Source organism: Lepidochelys kempii, chromosome 8, assembly GCF_965140285.1.
Source record: "Lepidochelys kempii isolate rLepKem1 chromosome 8, rLepKem1.hap1, whole genome shotgun sequence".
Classification (NCBI taxonomy): Eukaryota; Metazoa; Chordata; order Testudines; family Cheloniidae; genus Lepidochelys; species Lepidochelys kempii.
In genome coordinates this window covers 56502527-56523404 of record NC_136387.1, presented here as the reverse complement: position 1 = coordinate 56523404, position 20878 = coordinate 56502527, and the positions used below count along the sequence as shown (strand labels likewise).

At 41.0% G+C, this 20878-nt stretch overlaps 2 protein-coding genes across 2 annotated transcripts in view; both read right to left on the bottom strand.

The window, feature by feature from the left end:
• Window positions 1-20878, bottom strand: part of HMCN1 (hemicentin 1) — a 325430-nt gene that overhangs the window by 119548 nt on the left and 185004 nt on the right. The window contains exons 32-42 of the mRNA XM_073356688.2: window positions 17420-17701; window positions 16278-16386; window positions 15489-15658; window positions 15087-15241; window positions 14055-14178; window positions 12397-12498; window positions 8371-8547; window positions 5559-5710; window positions 4373-4496; window positions 1001-1176; window positions 563-659 (exon numbers count right to left, since the gene is read on the bottom strand). Of these exons, the coding sequence (XP_073212789.2) occupies window positions 563-659; window positions 1001-1176; window positions 4373-4496; window positions 5559-5710; window positions 8371-8547; window positions 12397-12498; window positions 14055-14178; window positions 15087-15241; window positions 15489-15658; window positions 16278-16386; window positions 17420-17701 (1668 nt within the window). The remainder of the gene's footprint in view (window positions 1-562; window positions 660-1000; window positions 1177-4372; window positions 4497-5558; window positions 5711-8370; window positions 8548-12396; window positions 12499-14054; window positions 14179-15086; window positions 15242-15488; window positions 15659-16277; window positions 16387-17419; window positions 17702-20878) is intronic.
• LOC140915965 (uncharacterized) lies at window positions 19037-20749 on the bottom strand. The gene is made up of 2 exons (XM_073356689.2): window positions 20378-20749; window positions 19037-19681 (listed from the first exon to the last, which is right to left on the bottom strand). Exons 1-2 carry the CDS (start codon window positions 20571-20573, stop codon window positions 19122-19124), a joined length of 756 nt encoding a protein of 251 aa, XP_073212790.2. The 5' UTR covers window positions 20574-20749; the 3' UTR covers window positions 19037-19121.

Sequence of the window (20878 nt, the reverse complement as noted above, 5' to 3'; positions counted from 1 at the left end):
CTATTGTTATTATTTACAACTGTTAAACTGTGCAGAGTAAATATAACTATGAGAGAGTAATTTGGATTCTCAGCCTCCAAAATTGCACACCCCAAAAACTTGGAAATTATGTGGGTTTAATCCAAAAGACATTGGTGTAAACAAATTGGTTAGTTATATATCTAACTACCCAAAGCGGATATGTAAATATTGTTTGTGCGTGCAAATCTGAGATTATGAGGTGTCTAAAATTTTGATTACATTAATTTAGAAGCCAAATTGAAGTCGTACTGAAAATATGGTCTAATATTTTTATGTGGGCAAAATTGTTCTTTTGCTTTCTTTACTCCATGTATCATAATGCATAGGTATACATTTTAGGTCTGCCTGAAGGTAACATTTGGGTAGTCCCATGTCAATTTCTAAGCTCCTTGTGAAACACTAAGCATGGCTTATTTTATAGGCAGCATAGGATCAACCTCAGAAATGAACTACATATGAAATACACAGTGTGCTCCAGCATTATGCTTCACAGCTTTACCAGAGTTTTGTCCCCAGGCTTGATATAGTATTATAGACTTACCCCAAACATTGACATTATAGTTCTTTTCTGTTTTCCCAGCAACATTTGTGGCTTCACAAGTGTAACGTCCAGTGTCTTGAACCTGAGCTTCTTCAATCTAGAAATAAAATTAAACCTTTTGACTATCATTATGAGTAGGTTTTTATTTTGTGTATAGAGTATTATGTATTAAATGTTATTAGGGTGAAGTTGTTTATTTTTACACCAGTCAATCTAAAACTTTAAACATAAATTTAGCAGGGATGATACACTATCCTAAAAACTCAGGAATATGTGTTCCCCATAGCACTCATCCATTATTCATATGGGTATCAATGGGACTTATACTGTAAAGATCTCCTCTCAAGTTGCTGATAGCCTGGAAAAAGAATAGTGTCTTCATGATTGATAAGCGGCCGAGAAAGTAAGCACTACAGGAGTCTCACAAGTGAACTTTACCTTCAATACACTTCCATCTTCAGAGATGCTGAGGCCTGGTTTCTTTAACAAAGGTCGGCCATCTTTGAGCCAAGTCAGCCTGGGTGGGGGAATGGCATTGCTCTGGCAGCGCAGCTCCACTGCTTGGCTGATGAGCACAGAGACATTCTGTTCTTCTCCCATAATGTTTGGTGGAACTAAAACAACACATAAAACAAAGAATAAATCCCCTGGCCAACACAGACTCTCACAAGACACACTGAGGAGTTAGTACACCCACCTAATAAAAATAAGACGGCAGCTATCAGCCAGTTTGACACATTGTGCGTGGAATGAAACAGCTGGTCTATGATCATGTATCAGATATACTGTCCCAATTGCGTACAAAGAGTTCTCACCACCAGAGATATGTTAGTGAAATTCCTAGTGGAGAGAAATGGTGAAATTCTACTTGCAGGGAGATGGTGAAGATACAGAGTAAGGCTATGTCTACACTACGGACCTTACAGTGGCACAGCTGTACCACTGCAGCTGTGCTGTTATAATGTCTTCTGTGTAGCCGCTCTATGCCGATGGGAGAGAGCTCTCTTGCCGGCATAATTAAACCACCCCCAGTGAGCAGTGGTAGCTATGTCAGCGGGAGGCACTCTCCCACCGACATAGCACTGTCCACACCAGCGCTTTTGTCGGTGAAACTTATGTCGGTCAGGAGTGTGTTTTTTTCACTCCTCTGACTGGCAAAAGTTTTGCCAACAAAAGTGCTAGTGTAGACAAAGCCTAAGGCAAGTACGCAAATAGTTGTAATATAATTTAGCAAATGAAAACCATTTAGAACCATGGAACAAATGTGGCTCAAAGGGCTACGATAAGGAGCAATGAGATGAGGAAAGAAAGGACAGACTTAACCTCCTTCTTGCAGTGCCATGATGACTAATGTTGAAACTATCTCACGTTAGGTTCCTTAAAGAACCATTAATGGAAATTGGCAATAGAAAGTTGTTGAGGAACTCTATGGCCCAATATCATTTTACTCATGTGCTACACTTTCTGATCTTTTGGAAGTGAGAGGAGAATTTTGCCCAGAGCAGGCTGAATGTTTATGGTTCCAGCCAAATGAACAATAATTAATGATTTAATCATCATTAGTTCATAAGCTACCATTCTACGGTTATCCTCTATGTGTTATGTATGGTATTTGCTAGCTAGTTATTGTATGTGCTGAGAACAAACACTATAATTAAATGCGTGTAACAGTTTCTGTGACAACTCCCTCCCCTCCCCCATTTTCACACATATATAACTACACTTTTCCTCATTTTAAAAATGGAAAAAAAGTTTCCCGCACACATAGGTAACTCAAAAGCAACTGCCTTAGCACTTGACACTTAATACTCACTGAGGAATACATTCAGGACCAAGTCTGAAAAGAGATTTAGATTTTAATGGGGGGACAAATCCTGCATATCCTTACTTACAGGAATAGATCTTATTCATGTGAGATACTCTTCTGAGTAAGGATTTGGAGGAGAAGGCCCAAAATTATGATTGAAAACTGGCTACTGTGAGTGCACACTTGGTTAAGTCTGAATTTCATAAGTGTGTGCTTATCTATGGTAGGCTGAGATTTTCAGACCTACTTGAGGGGGATTGGACAGAACTGGGCTTCCAAAAACCCTAAGCAGCTTTGAAAGTATCAGCTGTGCATTAGAGAGTAAAATTCTTGATAAAATCTTGAAATGACATAAAAAGTTAAGACAGCCTAGTTGCATCAGTACTCTTCAATCCGTAAAAAGCAACTTAGTGTGCTGTTTCAACCTTCTTTCCTTTGCTGCTATTTTTTTAAAAGGAGGCAAATTAAATATAAAAACTTTATTAATACAACATTAAGTTGACGTCAAAAATATAATAAATCAAGAACTGAAAAAAGTTGAGGTTCTAACAACAACATTTGCTTGGCTACATTGCACATGTCTAATGGGGTTTTTATTTCTGCTCTGTACCACACATCTGCAATGTGACATAAAAGGGTGCTGCAAGAACTTTAACTTTTACATTTCCTTTTATTTTTAACTGTGCAACTTTAACATTCCATAAACGACGTGTAATATTAAACAAAATATGGGGGGGGGGAGAAAAAGGAAACACTGTCTGTGAGAAATATCTAAAATGACCCAAAGAAGAGCACTGTGTAGCTCAAAAGCTTGTCTCTTTCACCAGCATAAGTTGGTCAAATAAAAGGTATTACCTCATCCACCGTAGGAGAAATACCATAAACCTTATTCAAAACAAAGAGACTTTTTCATAATTAGTGCATATGAGATTAAAACTGCCCCAAGGTAGCACTCAATACCCGAGCAATACAGGTCTCAAGATATCATGAGAAAAAAACCCATAATATAGCATTGTTTTTCTTAACACAGGAAATACTAAACAGAACAGCTGATATCACAGCTTGAAAATAATTTAGGGGAAAAGTCTGGTCTTTGTGGATAAGAAACATAATAACTGTAAAAAAATCTGTTTATCTTACTTTCTTTGTAGAATTTACAGAAGGCCTGGATTCTTCATGACAGTTTGTGGAACTGAACATTGAAGGCTGACCTGTTACTGCAGAAAGCTAATTTATTTCCGAATATTTTTCACCAATTACTTCTCCTTTCAGCTACATGACTTGAACTATGTTCAAAAGGAAACTGCATTACAAAACTGAGAAACAGGGACTAAAAAAAAATAGAGAATCTGTTTCTGAAGGAACAAAGGATTAAAATGAATCTAATTATCTTACAGGATATGTTAACAAACTTGTTCAAACTCTTAATTTGGTCAAGTATGTACCAAGTTTCTAACCATCTCGGCCTCCGTAGCATTCCAAATTCTTCTCTCCCTCTCATTTCTTAATTAGTCTACCTACTGGAGTTAAGTATTAACAATAATATTAATTTTAGGTGACAGCCTTCAAGGCTTCTCAAGATTGCCATGCAGCTGAGTTCAACCCAGACCAGCCTTTATTTCAATGCTCTTTTTAAGCATGCATCACTACAGTGCACAGAACCCTCTGTCACAGCTGGTGAAATCGCTCTCCTTTGCTGTAACCTCAGAGAGGACAAGTACATCCAGTAATGGGTTGTGAGAAGGTCCCACCAGCTCAAGCCTGAGAAACATTGGCTGGGAAGTGTGGAGGAAGCTAACACTGCCCTGCCTCTGCTATACTTGTCTTGTAGATACACAGAGGAACATATTCCTTCTCACTACCTGGTCTCTTTCCTAGTTTATGTTCAATTAGGCCCAGCCTTCCTTAAAGTAGCTCTAAGAGTTGAGCCCTTGTTATGGATAAAAACAAGTTTGGGCATCAATTTCAATGTTCATACTATAGGAAGCTGTCAGAATGCTCACCATAAACTCTGAGATCAATATCCCTTTGTTTCTCCCCAGCAGCATTCACTGCAACACAGATATACTTTCCTGTGTCACTGATCTGAGCGCTAGTCAGTGCCAAGACACGACCCCCAGAGAGAACCTGTAAAAGAAAGGTTGAAAGGACACTTTCATTATACTCTTTTAGTTTCTCTAGTAATATACTGCAGTATAACAGAGTTAGAACCATTATCTTTCATTATCTTAGAACCATTATCTTTCATTTTGAAGCAAAAAAATGCTCCGATTACATCTCTTCTCTCTTTCCCTTGTGTTTCTCCCAACTCAGATCCTGCAAAGACTGAAGCACATACTTAATTTTATGCAGGCCCCAACTGGGCTATGTGTATTCGTAAGTCTTTTCAGAATCTGGACATCAGCCTCTCACTCTCAGCTTCACATCTATTTTGCCTCCCTCTATGCCTGGAACAATCTCCATTTTCTAACACATTCCCTCTCTCCCCTCTTTCAAATCTCTCCTTAAAATCCACTTCTTCCAGGAATCATCCTTTCCATCTTCTTTTCTCCAACTCCCCAACTATTATTTTGTGTCATATCTTGGCTATCTCAACAGGAATCCTTCCTTAGCACATACTTGAAACTTGCAATTTTACTGTATGGTGCTATATACATTATTTTTATTAACAACAATGCTACTAGTTAGCATCATGGCATTGTATCCATGGTTAACACTTCCCTGAATTCCTTTAATGGACATTTTTGTTTGAATTTACTACCACTGAAAAAGCGCTAGTTGACAGCCTCTATTTATCCACAGGACAGGTTTTCATAGGCAGCTGCAGTGCAAACTTCCCCAAATTGCCTGACCAATGTGGCTCAGTCTTGACCTCAAATGAATCACCTCACAGTGGCAGCACGGTTTAATTTCCTTATTCATTCTTTCCTCTCTGAGAAGTGCCAATTTTAGCAGTATGAACTCTTGACTAAGAGCACCAATTAATTTCATAAAGGCTACAGTGAGCAATCTTCATACCTATGGTTATTACCAACACAGGCTAGATTTGAACCAGTAACCTTGACAGGAAAGGCACACATGCCTCACTGAAAACCCTCTAAAAATCCAGTTCCATTAAAATAAACTAGTTTTAAGTACTCATGTCAAGATACCAAAAAACCTACAAGTACTAAGGTTTGCATCGATTACCTGGAGTCCATCAGAAAAGCTGGAAACGGGGCTACCGTCTTTCAGCCAAGTCAGAATGGGTGTAGGGATACCTCTGGCTTCACATTCCAGCCTCACTAGATTATTAACCACCACTGCCACCATCTCATTCTTGCCAGAAATTGATGGGGGCACTGAAAAACAGAACAAACTTAAGATAGCTATGGAGAAATATAAATCAGAACAAAATTAAATGTGCCACTTACTTTTGGAAAGAGTTTTTCTTCCTGAAACTGCAAGGCAGTCCATCGTTTGTCATTTGTCCACACTGTGCCAAATCCTACTCTCTTTACTTACATAAGTAGTCAGATATCTTCATTGGAACCACTCGTGTGAGTATGGTGAGCAGTAATGGGCCCGTTGCCCAGAGGGCAGCCATGAAAACCAGAAATCATAACATAAAATCTGAAAATGTTCTCTCAAATTTTTACAATACTGCATTTAGACCTTGTGAAAGATCTTACCAGTGAGTATTAAAGCAAAAATTTAAATCTAAATCTAATGAAGCAAATACATATGGAATATAGTAAATCAACCTTGTGAAATTGACATGAAAATGTACAGGTCCAGGCGCCTACAAAATCTACCTGCCCACTTTTTACATGATAATGAAAAACATCTTAACTACTCGTCATAAATTACTTGCTTTAGTTGAGTGGCTGAGTAGAATTTTGCAGGGCTGCATTTAAAGGGACACTTGCTTGAATTTTTAAATGAATTGCTTTGGCCACCCTTGTGTTCCTTTCCTTTTATGTTTGCTTCCCATGAACATTCAAGTGACTGGAATTTTATATTCTACAAATATTTGTATCAGTGCAATTCAAAGTCAAATGGATGAGTATTTGCAGAAAACAAAATTTAGATGTGCATATGGGAAAAGTTTGACTTATCTAGTCAGGAAATTAAAACAGTATTGTGTGACTTATCTCACCAATTACAACCAAGCAACATAGCTTAAATATTCAGTATCTGTAACAACAATTTAAAACTTGCAGTGAACCTTTCATGATTAACATAGAAAGAAAAGAATGTCATAATCTACTCACAGATGTACTATGTATAGAAAAAGAGCGTATGTTAATCAGATAAATTATTCATGGAAAACTAGTTGCTCAATTGTTTTAATGAGTGAACAATTTCTGGTAAACCATGATGCAGACTATTCATTCTCCCTGATAAATAAGCTCTAGTAGAACCAGAAATGCTGGAAGATAAGCAGTTTGCCATACAATTTGCCGTAACAAGTATCCATTGTTCTTCGATAATTGCAAATGTTTTATAATGGTGAGAAACAACTAAAAACACCTTCAGACAATGAAATCATATGAATATACTTTATCTGAATTCAGAAGATTTGGCACCTACAAATAGTTCTATAACTCCCTTCAATGTTAAGATTGGAGTATTGTTTTCTAAACAATGAGAACACAATGCCAATTTATGCTGTAGCTACTGTAACCAAAATACTGTTTCTACAGCAGAATTTGAATAAAATGAGATATTAATGGGATGAGAAATATGGTCATACACTACAGTGATGAGCATGGTATAAGAATCAAGATAAGAGAAATATATGCTCATTAAACTCAATATAACTTCTCCTGTGTTCTGCCATGAATCCTTTAGAGTCCATTATCTCCTCATTGTTCATAACTTCTACTTTAAACTGAATGAAATATAAAGAAATAATTTACACATGATGACCGTACTTATGTAGGGTTAAAGAATAGTATTATGATCTCATGCTTCACAGTGTAAACTGATCACTGGATAGGTCAGAACGGGTTCTCTTCCCAGACCCATTAGGTACACACTGAACTGGCTACGTGCATTAGGAACGGTTTAATCTTTCTTTGATTGCAACTGATTGCAGTACTGGGTGACATGTTTTGATCTGGAATGGTAAACAAATCCTGTGAGTCTAATCTATCTGGCTAACCCAAAGGGTATTACTGAACTGAAACTCCAGCCTCCATAAAAAGAAGCCCATGTGTTTAAGAGTTATTTTTTAATTTTTAGCTTTGAACAGAAATAATGACCTTGGCACCAAACATTTCCTGGGGATTAATGACTGGGTGGGGTTAATTGCTTTTGGCTGTGTTTTGGGCCATCAAATTCTGTCAGATAGTCATTAATCCTAAGGAAAGGCACTGCCCAAGGTCATTATTGGTTAATTAACATTAAAAGGAATTACATGCTGTTTGTGCATCTCAGTGGAAGAATACAACCCTGATACCACTGTGCCAAATTCTGGCTGCAGATTAGAGTGGAAGGCTCCCACTGAAATATGTTGTGTGTGAGCAAATTCTGAAGGCAAATTTGTCTTAGGGACTGAGGGGTTTTGATCAGGTTTTTAGTGACTATAAACTAAAGACTCACAATTTCATTTTAATTTTATACAACCAAATACAATTTCCTCTAAAGCCTCTGAACTATGAATCAGCTTCTGTTTTCTTTCTATGGTATATTTACCTGTTGTAGAGTTCAAAATGATCAACAATGAACAATACCCCCTACCTTTTCAAACTGCTGCAGCAGCAACATTTAAGTTTCTCTGACAGATCTGGCTAAACTGCTCTCTCCTATCAGAATTGACAAACATCTTCAATCGAGTTTTCCCATGTCAATGCTCTAAAGAGAGAAATGTGGCCTTGGTATTCTCCACAACTCCCCTCAGAAAATAATTAGTGATAGGAAGGATTGTATTAAGTATGTATAATAAAACTGGAAAAGAGCAGGCAAAATGCACATAGATTATTTTCCTCAAGCTGTTTTTATGATATGCAACACTTACCATGAACCTGCAGGTTGTAAAAGAGCTCAGCTGTTCCTGCTGTATTGACAGCCACACATTTATAAATGCCAGTGTCAGAGATCTGGGCACTGTCAAGCTGAACGATTTGCCCCCTGTTTAAGAACGTGACACTTGCAGCGCCAGCAAGTGGATGACTATCTTTGTACCATGTGATAGCTGCAATGTGAAATAAGAGAGAGGGAAAAGTTACTGACTGTACCCTTATAGCTGGCAGTAATAAAGCTAGTTCTAGGCAACAATAGAAAGAAACTTTCCAAATTATCGTAAAACTTTCAGTCTTTGTTCAAACACTGGTTAAATTTTTCTAAACGCTAACTAAAAATAAATCAATATTCACTATATTTAAACTACAGTAATAGCAAAGTTATAACAATAGTAGTGATAACTACTAACTTTTTTGTAAGGTACTGCATACACCTATGACATTCAGTAACAACAACAACTATAATTTTATATGTATATAGATACGTCTGTCCCAAAACAATTTATCAACCTAATAAACCATTCTATTAAGCATGTATATAGAGGCCACTTCATCTACTACTAAACTGAAATACACCTGTTTAAAAATACACTGCAACATGACAACATTTCAAGGCAGAAAATGCAAAATACTACATTAAACTGAAACTTGTGTGGATGCTTGCAGAGGCAGAATACAGTAAGCCTAACAGGAATTCGACTTGGGTGGTGGAATTAGAGTGTTTTGGGATTATAATAGACCATAACTGTTGAGGACCCTTATTTTGCATCTCAGTCACATGATGGCCCTTCCATCAGCTCAGGTCTCACTAACACCTTGCTGGGACACTGGGTCCATGCTTCCTCAGATGAAACTTTTACATATTGAATCACTTCTTACAATACCTATGTTTTCTATGGAGGTCTCCTATCCAAGAAATACATTGGCTTGACTCTGATTAACTTGTGAGAACTGCATGCTAATCACAACACAAGGTAGTGTGACTGCAAGCAACACCCTATTTTTTTCAGTCACCTCAGACAAGGAGATCTGTTGTTGTTGCTTTTCAAGGCCATATCCTGCCATCATTTAGCACAAAGAATTCTCATGGAACTGAACAGGAGTTTTGGGATTCATAATTATGGTGAGATATGGTAAAGTAGCATTCTAGCACAACAGTGTAGCAATTAAACATTTTTTGTATTTCAAGAACCTTTGATGCTCCTTCACAGGGTTATACAGAGTTGAAAACCCAGCACAGTAATTGGGCTAAATGCTCTGCCTTTTACTCCAGGAAGAAGGGAGTGAGATTTTCCTTGGTGCTTCTATTCCCTAATCTAAATAGTGATACACTCGATTGTTCGTTGGGGGTTTTTTTTGTAGGAGGGAAGGGTTGTTTTTGTTTTAGGTTGTTTGGTGGGGGGGGCGGGGTTTAAGTTGATCAAAGTGAAATTTTTGCTCTGCACTGAAAATTATTCTTTCTAGACAGTTTGTAACACCTGGCAGTATATCATAAGTAGAAGAGCTGGCAGAATTCTATGACTATAACCTTTTAAAAAAATAATCGTCACTAGGTTTGAAGAAACAGTGCTGAGGAAAAATGAATGCATGCCAAGTGGGCGTACAATGCTACCCTTTGGAACTGTTGATATGTTACATCTAACTTTCTACAGGTGTAAATGACTACACAAGGATGACAGGCAATGGAAAAATCAGATCCAAAAGGTACAAAAGTTCAGTTTGGATGCTCATTTGAACTTTAGTCAAATCTTTTTTCTGGAAACTGGGCTATAAACTAAATAAAAATAAGCCCTCTTGCAGAACTTCAGTATTTCCTGAGTTTAACTGGGCAGCAAATGCTACAAGAACAACCTCTCTCACATTATTGTAGTTCTTTCACTTCCTGGCACGAGCAGGAAGTTCTCAGACATACAGATTACAGAAAGGAAAAAATGCACACTTCTCAAACCTTAAAAGAGGTTCAAAGTGGGAAAGGATCCAAACCAAAATCCTGGATCTGAAAACATTCAAACAATAGGGTGTTTGAAATCCAGCTTCTTGAGCTTGTCTTTCAGGTTTGTTTCAGCCCAAGTTTTAGGTAAAGATTATTTTATCTGAAGGCATTCATCTGTCCTAATTATGAGCCAAATATTGAGGTCCTTACTCAGGCAAATTCCCATTGGAGTCAATGAGCATTTGACTAGGAAATATAATGAGGAAGGTTATTGACATGAATTGTGACTGTATAGATCACTGCTGCAACCAAGGTCCTATAGTTGTACCAAATCTTGTACAAAGGAGATCCAGTAAGGTATCTATGGAAAGGTTATGATGAGCTGGTTATGATTATGCTGTCTATTATGTGTGTATCTTTTTTGTAGTTGAAGTTATTAATATTGGCTATTTACTTAATGTGTTTGATTCTTAGTAGCCTCAGTGAAGCATTTGGTCCGCTTCTTGAGAAGGGATTATTCTCGGTAAGTGCCCAGTCAAGAAACACTTAACTGACAATGGACTTTGGGAGATGCCAAATCCACATCTGAGCTTTCCTGGGAACGTTCCAACCAACATGTAAACAATGGCATCAGCCTGCAAACTGAGTCATGCATGGACATGTGACTTGCCATGTGACTCCAAGCTGCATCTTGCTGCTGTAATTTTCCACAGTAGGAACAAAGAGGTGTCCTTTCACCTGGAAGAGACTATAAAAGGCAGCTGCCTCATCTCCAGTTTGTCTTCAGTCCTGCTTCTGACCTCTGGAGGGACTTTGCTACAAACTGAAACTCTGAACAAAGGACTGAATGACCCATCCCAGCTGTGGATGTACTCCAGAGACTTGATTTGAACCTGCAGTTTATTCCATCACTGCTACATGCCTGAACCAAGAACCTTGCCATTACTGTATGTAATTGATTCCATTTAACCAATTCTAGCTTTCATCTATATCTTTCTCCATTTATGAATAAACCTTTAGATTTTAGATTCTAAAGGACTGGCAACAGAGTGCTTTGTGGGTAAAATCTGACTTGTATATTGACCTGGGTCTGGGGCTTGGTCCTTTGGGATCGGAAGAACCTTTTTCTTTTACTGGGGTTTTGGTTTTCATAACCATTTGTCCCCATAACGAGTGGCACTGGTGGTGATACTGGGAAACTGGAGTGTCTAAGGGAATTGCTTGTAGGACTTCTGGATAGCCAGTGGGGTAAAACTGAAGTCTTCTCTGTTTGGCTGGTTTGGTTTGCCTGGTGTGCAAAGGAACCCCAGCCTTGGGCTGTAACTGCTCTGCTCTAAGCAATTTGTCCTGAATTGATACTCTCAGATGTGTCCCACCCAAGGCAGCATCGTTACAGAAGGATTTAGCACAATAAGAATAAATGTGAATTAAATTGTGACTAGATATAAAAAGGCCAAATTTTCAAAGGCCAGCATTGAAGATGCAGTTCCAAAAACATATGCATAACCTACCACCACCTCAACAGGCCAATCAGGAAATAAACGTTGAGGTTTTCCATGTGCACGAGGGGCCAGATGCAAAGTCCACGGAAGAGTATGGAAAGACCCGGTGGAATAGTGTGTTTTTGGATGGGGTCCTCAGTGTTGGCCCATTTTTGCAGGCATACTCATTACACTGGGTTTTGTAAATTTGACCCACACTATGCAGTATTAACCTGATAAGATTAGGTGAGTGGATTTGTTTTTCTCTATTTTTTCACAGAAGCATGTAGTGTACAATAACATCTGCTAACATTGTTATTTACTGTGGACATGGCCGGTGGTAGAGTTATGAGAGGACAATTTATCCACGATTCTCATTCATTTGAATGGGAAACAGTGGGGATCACTGAATCCTTACTACTTTAACTTTAAATTTCATCTACTGTACATCACTGAAATTTATTGGAGCTTCCCATTATATATTCACTGTACTATTGATTTCACTAGTTTAAATACTACAGATTTATGTTCACATTAAGAATCTCAGTTATCATCAGGAGCCTTTAAAAATGAATAACCTGTTAACAGACTCGTTTTAACATACATACCTGGCAAAGGATTCCCAGATGCTTTGCACTCAAGGTGGATTGGGTTACTCACCACCACGGTTTCATTTAACATCTTTCCTGCATGCTCCACACTGGGTGGTTCTGAAAAAGGGCAGAAAAATTATGGTTTAAATCATTTAGCCACACAGTTGGCAGAACATCTGTGCACAGAGCACTTTGTATACTGAAATACCATGCTTATTTACTGCTGAATGTCTGGGGAATATCCCACACCTCCTTTTTGTAGGCTCTCCCCAGATGAGCTCCCATCTGCAGTTGGACTGTTCTCTAGTTGTACAGGCTCTTCAGCATTAACGGGAATAAAAACTTCTTTTTGCCAGTAAAGTAGGGGTATTTGACTCAAGATACACACAGCTTGAGTGGGGTAGGAAGGGGCCAGTTTTCAAAAGTCACTTTTCTAACATGTCAAGCTTTTTAATCATACTCAGTTTACACTTTAAAATGGCTACATCGAACTGAATGCTGCAGAGAGCTTTAATAAGGAAAGGCACTTTACTTTACCTAGCCCACATATGTTCTAGAAGGTGGCAGACAAGGGTGACCATATAGCAAGTGTGAAAAATTGGGACAGGGTGGGGGGAAATAGGAGCCTATATAAGAAAAAGTCCCAAATATTGGGACTGTCCCTATAAAATCGGGACATCTGGTCTCCCTCTGGCAGACACACAAGGCACTGACACACAGCACTGCTGACAGGAAGAGTAGAAGAAAAAGACAAACTAGTGTGAGTCAGTCTTAGGACAAAATCAGCTGGATACATCAAATATGGCTTTAGGAATATAGGAGGAGCAAGGTTCCTCATTCCCATCCTGATGCAGGTAGGTGTTGCAATCTTCCATTTAATGTAACACACTTGCATATTCACAAATCAAACAGATACAATAGAAATCACAGAAAAACCACCACATCCACCTTTTGGCCACAGAGGGGTTCCAATCCAACTCCCACTGAAGTCACTAGAAAGACACCACATGACTTCAAAGGAAGTTGGCTCTGGGCCTGGACAGTAGTTTTGAAGCTCTGAGGTTCAAATATATAAAGCATGGTCAAACATTTATCAAATTTACATGCAAATAACTCCTGAACTTTCCTTACTCCTTTCTGTATTGGTTCATCTGGAAATTAAAAATCCCCTCCAGAAGTTTGAAAGAATAAAGGATCCTAACATATGGGGAAAAATGTTTCTGCAGAAACTTGCAAAGAACACTTGTTCTCACAAGATTTGGGTCCAATCAGTAATGCCGATAGTGGTACCTTGTTTCCTGGCTCAGGAACACCGAGTTTACCTCCTAATGTCTTGGAAACTTCTCTCAACTCAGCAGTAGTGTGTAAAAGAGGATGACACACTGTTTACTGGAGAGAGGTGCTCATTCCTGTGATATTTGGTATCAGCTGATGCAAAGGCCTTGTTTCTCCCCTGAACTTCTTGGAGAGGCAATAATGAGTTCAGACAAAAGCAGAGTGACCAGGAAAGGAGGAAAATGGAGAGACACATCTCTGCAGATAATGCAAGTGTGGGAAGCTAACATAGCCTTCCTGAATGTGCTCAAAATAGAAGAAGTGAATGGACATGTTAGAAGCTAAAAAGTGGCAATTTTAAGGCAGTTTTTTTTAATAACATGCTGAAACATCATTACCATGCACATGAAGCCGAATGTGCTGCTGGGCTTCTCCTGCAGCATTTGTTGCCACGCAGGTGTATCTACCAGCATCTTCCAGGAGGGCCTTGGCAATTTGCAGAATGCGGCCTGAAGACTCCAGCTGCCCCAAAACAGAAAGCAGAGAATAGTTTTGCATTATGACTCCACACATAGCCACTGAGATGAATGATAAGGTACAAATTTACACTATATACAATGTCTCATCTTCTTTTCAGACTGGGGCTTACATTCACACAGGAGGCCTAGTCTGGAAGGTTAGAGACCCCCTAAGCCACAGGGCTGTGATGACTCATTAGCTGATACAGCTGTGAAGAGATCTGGTTGGCAAAGGGACAGGCAAACACTGTGAAGCCATGGCTGCAGGCAGAGAAGGCTGCTACTGCATAGGACTGCCGGCAGGATGCCAGAAGCCATTCCAGTCTAGCATAGATCAAAGCAGCTTCAAGCCCCATTCCTGGAAAGCACTGTGGTGCCAAGGAGTTACAAGGAGAGGCATGGATTTGCACAAGATCAAGCCTCTGGGAGAGCCACACAAACCTCTCCAACGTGAAGGGCTGTCTCCAAACGCTCAGAATCCCACAGTCCAAGGAGAGTAGAAGATTTAGGTGCCAAATTGACACAGAGGTGGTGCTTAGACAGAAATTTACATCATCCTGCTTCCCAGTCAGCAAATGGGTGGTGCTACCCCCAGTAGCTATTCCAGTTGGAAAGAAGACCACCCCTGGAGAATTAGGCACAGCTGAGAGGTGTGAACATTGTATCTACAGACTAGACTTCTGGCAAACACAGCATATGGATTTCTAAAGGGATTCACACAACAGAACACTGAGTGAAATCCCAAATTCCTTACTCAGACAAAACTCCCATCAACTTCCAGGGTGGATCTTTAGCATCTTCATTGTATCACGTGAGAAATAAAAAAGGAGAGGAAAACTAATGGGGGTGAGTGTTAGCACTTTTGTGTAACTATCTTTCAAATTTTGGATGCCACAAAAGCATTGTGCTTACTCGTATATTTCCTCTGGCTGTGTTTACTGGCTGGCCATCTTTTAGCCACGTAATAGAAGGGCTGGGAATACCATTGGCTATGCATTGCAGTGTCATGGGTTTGTATACCACCACAGCTCTCTCAGAAGGACCAGTGGATTTGATTGTTGGAGGAACTGCAAGACACAACACAAACAAAGATAAATCACTACTTGAAAGTATTAATGTGCAACCTACAGAATCTCTCCAATGCAAATGGCTTTGATTATTACAATTCTACTCACTGTCTCCAATTTATCACCGCATTGCTACAAATTTTATAGTTCTGTATAAAACTACAATACCTTCTTGCTAATGAAGGTATGCAACATCATTTTAACATAAAGTCAGTCTGCTGCTCTTTTCCTCCCTTGTGTAACATACCATGCACAGTAATATCCAATTTCCTTTCATGGTCTCCTGCCTTGTTTGTTGCCACACACTTATAGTGGCCTGTGTCTGACACTTGAGCACGGGAGATGAGAAGTTTGCGTCCATTTAGTAAGATCTTATATCCATCTCCCTCTTCAACTGGCTGGCCATCTTTCAACCACCTAGCATGAGAAAAGCAAAATCTTAAGATGCTTATTTTTTTTAAGTGGGTGACAGTCCAGAGACATGTTTCTATTAACTAGAAATGGGAAGTCAAAGTACAACTAGATCTATTTTTCAAGGAAGCCTGGAGATATTACATAGATTTCTGCTTCTTTCGGGCTCCCAGAGATAAGTGAGGGCTTGAAGCGAGCTATCAGGAAATGTGGAAGCAGACACCAGAGAAGGGGAAAGGAAGGAGGCAGGCACTGGGAGAGGCAGAAAGGACAGCTGCCACCAAAGAAGAGGGGAGGGGACTGAAGTGAAAGATTCCATGCAAGAGAGACCATAGTTACCAGAGGAGAGGGAAAGGGTCATTAGTAGAGTTCTGCCACTTCTTTTTAATCCAGAGTGGTCTCTGAAATATTTACTTTGGTATACCAACAAGGCTACTTTAAAAAAAAAAAGGGGGGGGGGGACAAAATTGTGAAGTCAGAGTTTTGCCATTGGCTTCAACGAGGCCAAGATTTAACCCACTGTATTTTAGTCTATGATTAAATGGTATGGTCAGTGCATAACGATTACTTCCAAGCCCAACTAAGCAAGTTGTGGAATTTATAACTGACATACCAACCGCCTTACATGATAGTCGGTGGAGGGGTTCCCGTTGCCGGACAATCCAGCTCCAGGGGGCTATGAAGGATCACAATATAGTTTGAAGGTTCCTCTCCCCCTTCCACAAGTGGTGGGACTGTAAAGTGATAAAAACACACCAGAAGAAACATTTAAACATCAGGAAAAGTGTCAAAAAGAACCACAAATTGTAAAATATATATCTTAGCACCCACCTCACATTGGGACTGGGTATTAAATTGGGTTCAATGTACAGAGTTGTACCCTTGCAATAAAGGGCACCAAACAGATGGCGTCATCTGTTCTATAATTTTTATTGCTCTTGTGTGGCACTTTATTTATCTAGGGCCAGATTCCCCCTACTCCCTCTATGCATGGAGAAAGGAAACTAAGAGCCTTCCCCACCCCCCTTTCACATGGCCCATCTGATCCTTTGGGGATCATGGCACTCCAAGGGAGTGGGAAGATGGGAAGGAGGCAGGGTCTTCTGTCCCCACCTCATTCACAGACCAGCAAAGCCATGCAGGGGACAGTATGCTGGGCATACTGCATCTGCAAGCCTGTGGGCCCCCAGTGCTCCCCTGTGGTGGTGTGTCTCAATGCAAGCCCTTAAAGAATAGTAGTACCTACAATATAAGCAGCCTTACTATGCTGGAAGTTACTATTTCATGACTAGCATTTGCATGACTCATATATAGAGATGGGCCAACGAGGCAATGTTCAGATCTAGATTGGAGTGAAGGTTTCAACGGAAAGAGAAACATTTCTCAAAGGAAAGTTTCGGATTTGTATAATGTAGACAAAAATGTACAGGCAGCCTAAAAATCAAAGAACCCCTTGATATTATTTTATTTATTTATTTTGCAGCTATGATTTTTCTCCTGTCCCTGATCTTAAGGCACATTTGGAAGACGTTTGTGTGTCCTTCCAAGTGATGTTTACAATCTCCCTCATGAAAACTGTCCCAGAAGTAGTCAGAAAGCAGCCGCCCACAGGCCTGTCAAACTTGGCAGAGAAAATGTGCAATGGCTGAGCTTAATTAAATGTGACGCTTGACCCACTGAACTGCAGCTTTGTGACACCAGCAAAAATAAATACAGGTTTAATTCTGTTGCAAGTTCTGTAAATAAATTGTTCTGCTGCTCACGCACCTAAGATTTCAACATCATATTTGATTTCTTTTTCTCCTGCTATGCTGGTGGCCACACATATGTACTGGCCATGATCGGCCTCTACAGCATTCAAGATCTCCAGTTTCTTCCCACCAGACACAATGTGGAGGTTATCACTTGTTTTCACAGGCACTCCATCTTTTAACCAGGTAAGGAGAGGAGGGGGGTTGCCAGCAGCTTTACACTCCAATGTCAGTGAATTGCCAGCAACCACCTGCTTGTTCTGGATTGTGTCAGAGCCACCCTCAATAACCGGAGGAACTAGAGAAGGGGAAAAAAATATATATTTCAAGTGATTAACTTTGCAGCCAGAAAATGTATTAACAGCAAATGGGTCAGTTCCTCCCAACCCTTCTGGCTCTACCTAATTTTATATTATGTATTATTTTATGTGAGAAATCTTTTGTCAGAAGAGGCTAAGACAAAGTACGTATAAAGAACAGTTAACTGATGCCAGCTCATGCCAAGGCCCCAGGCCTCACTGAATACTAACAAATACATAGCTGGCAACCAGTCTGGCATATCTGTGTGTTAGTATAGTTAAAACAGTTATTAGAGTTATAAGAATGTGTTTTGACTTTATGGAATGTTTGTAGGCTGCTGAATGTATGAACCCAACTTATAATATTTGTATCCAGTGTTATAAGGAAACGTCTAAATGTTTGCTCTGTAACTATAAAAATGTTTGCTAAGGGTATGTCTACACTGGCAGAGTTCCATTGCCAGCAGTTACATCACCACTCAGAGAGTACTGAAGGAACCACTGTTGTGTGTTCACACTGTCAGCTGCCCGTGCAATTGCATGTTCATATTTGTGGCACTTGCAGCAGTATTTGGAGCAGTGCACTCTGGGCAGCTACCCCACAGAGCATCTTTTCCTCTTCTGCTGCTAAGAATTGTGGGAAGGTGGAAAGCGTCATGGGGCATCCTGGGTCCTGTCCCAATTCTGGCACCAGACCACCTAGCCACTGAGTATATTAATCAGAAGGGGTATTTCTCTATGGTTCTCCAGGAGCTTGTGGATCACCGTGGGCATTTCACGGACAGTAACGCAGGCTGGTTTGGAAAGATGCATGACGCATGCATTTTTTGGAACACTGGCCTATTCAGGAAGCTGCAGGGACTTTCTTCCTGAATCAGAGGATCACCGTAGGGGAAGTCGAAATGCCCATCGTGATCCTGAGAGACGCTGCCTACCCATTAATGCCATGGCTTAGGAAGCCAGACATGGGGAATCTTGACAGCAGCAAGGAGCAGTTCAACAACAGGCTGAGAAAATGCAGAATGACTGTGGAGTGTGCTTTTGGCCGTTTAAAAGCCCGCTGTACTAGGCCGATGACAATATTCCTATGCTTATAACCGCGTGCTGTACACACCATAATATTTGTGAAGGGAAGGGTGAAAACTTCACTCAGGGCTGGACCACTGAGGCTCAGTGCCTAGAAGCTGAACTTGAACAGTGATTGAACAGTGATGCACTGTGAAGGTTTAAGAAAATTGCCTGTTGCTTTGCAGGGCTCTGTTTGCTTTCAATTAATGGAATAAAGATTGCTTTCAAACCAAAACAATTCTTTTATTAAAAAACAACAACCCAAGGAGAGAGACAAACAAAAAAAACACATCAGCACTATGGGGAATGGGGGAAGGGAGGGTCCCAGGAGGAGGTGGGGTCCTGGGACGGTTAAAGTTTTGTGTATGTCCAGGTATCATATGCAACCTTGTCCTTTGGAGTCCAATGCAGTGGGTACTGTACTTCAGCAGGGCCAAACTGCAGAGGGAGGGTGTTGAGTGCAGTGGGTACTGGGAGTCTGCAGGGCTGGACTGTGACAGGGCAGGAGTGGAATGCAGTGGGTACAGACTGGAGCCAGGAGGTTGATAAGAGTGTGTTGGCGGTGTCTGGGGTGGGGGGGGCGCATGGGAAAGAGTTTTGTGACAGCGGCTGCAGGGGAGGGCGGGCGCGGAGCTGCTCGGTTTGCAGTGCTAGTAGCGCCTGGAGCATGTCCGCTTGGCGCTCCATCATGTTTAAGAGCCAGTCCACGGCTTCATTTTGGCATGCTGTGTTCTCCTTTCGGTCCTTCTGCTTGATGTCCCGCCACTCCTTCAATTCTTGTTTTTCGACAGAGGAGTGCATCATGACATCATGCCGAAAGTCCTCATTAGTTCTTTGTGGCCACTTTCTAATTCTGAGCAGCCGTTCGGCTGGCGATAACAAAGAGGGGGGCTGGGCTCCCAAGGTCATATCTGTGAAGCCAAAATGCAACATTTTACAGAAGCAGTATTGTTTGCAACACAGATCACTGATTCAGTGATTTAAAACACAGCCACTATTCAGATTCCTGTCACTAACTGGTTGACCCCAGGCAAGCACACATGAGCCACAAGACCCTCAAAATGGTGAGTAACTGCAGAGGCAAGGGAAATCAGTGTTCCAGGACTGTACTGTACACTGGGCATGTAGCCCTTGGGGAGAACCAGCACTGTAGTGGGGTGCCTTATAATCATTCCTGTCCCCACATTTTCCACAGGCTATGTTCATTATGGAAGATCTCACTACTGAGGGTGAGCAGGAATCAAGGAAGGGTCTTCTCCAAGACTGTGGCTTCCACCCTGGCCCTTACGCGGCTCACCTGTGTACAGTAACGGTCCTCTCCACAAGTGATGGCAGAGTGGCGCAGGAAAGTTACCATTAATGGGGCAAGAAACAAAGCAGCTCTGCCAAAGTACCTGTGGCAGCAGATTACCCAGTATCTCCATGAGAGTTTCACGGAGATCTCTAAGGCAAATTCCCATGAAGTGGGGGAGTCAATGAACACTCTGTTCCGCCACTCAGAATAGGCATGTGGTGGTACGCGCATCATAAAGACACAAACCTGCTTTCTGCAACCCTCCTGCCCCCAACAACTCGCTTCAGCTATTCCCAAAATCAAAGCCACTTACCAGGGACCTCCTCTCCTGTTTGCACTTTGCCAACATCAGACAGCTGTGACTGGCTAGCCTCCTCTGGGGTAGAAAAGTGCTCCTGGTTGCATGCATCTCTGACCTCCGAGTCACTCTCTGCCTCTGGGTCCCTCTCCCCCTCCACATCATCGTGCAAGATTTCCTCTTCCTGGCTCGGTCCACTCTCGACTGGCATGTGAGCCACCAAAGTATCCACAGTGACCTTCGCTGTGGAGGTGGGGTCACCATTGAGTATCGTGTCCAGCTCTTTGTAAAACCGGCAGCTCGTGGGCGCAGCACCGGAGTGGCAGTTTGCCTCCTGCACCTTGTGGTAGGCATTCTGCAGCTCCTTCACTTTGACCCTGCACTGCAGTGGTCCCGGTCATGGCATTGTGAAATCTGTCCATAGGTATCATAATTCCTATGGCTGGAGAGCAGCTGGGACTGGACAGCCTCCTCTCCCCAAATGCTGATGAGGTCCAGCAGCTAGGCATTGCTCCA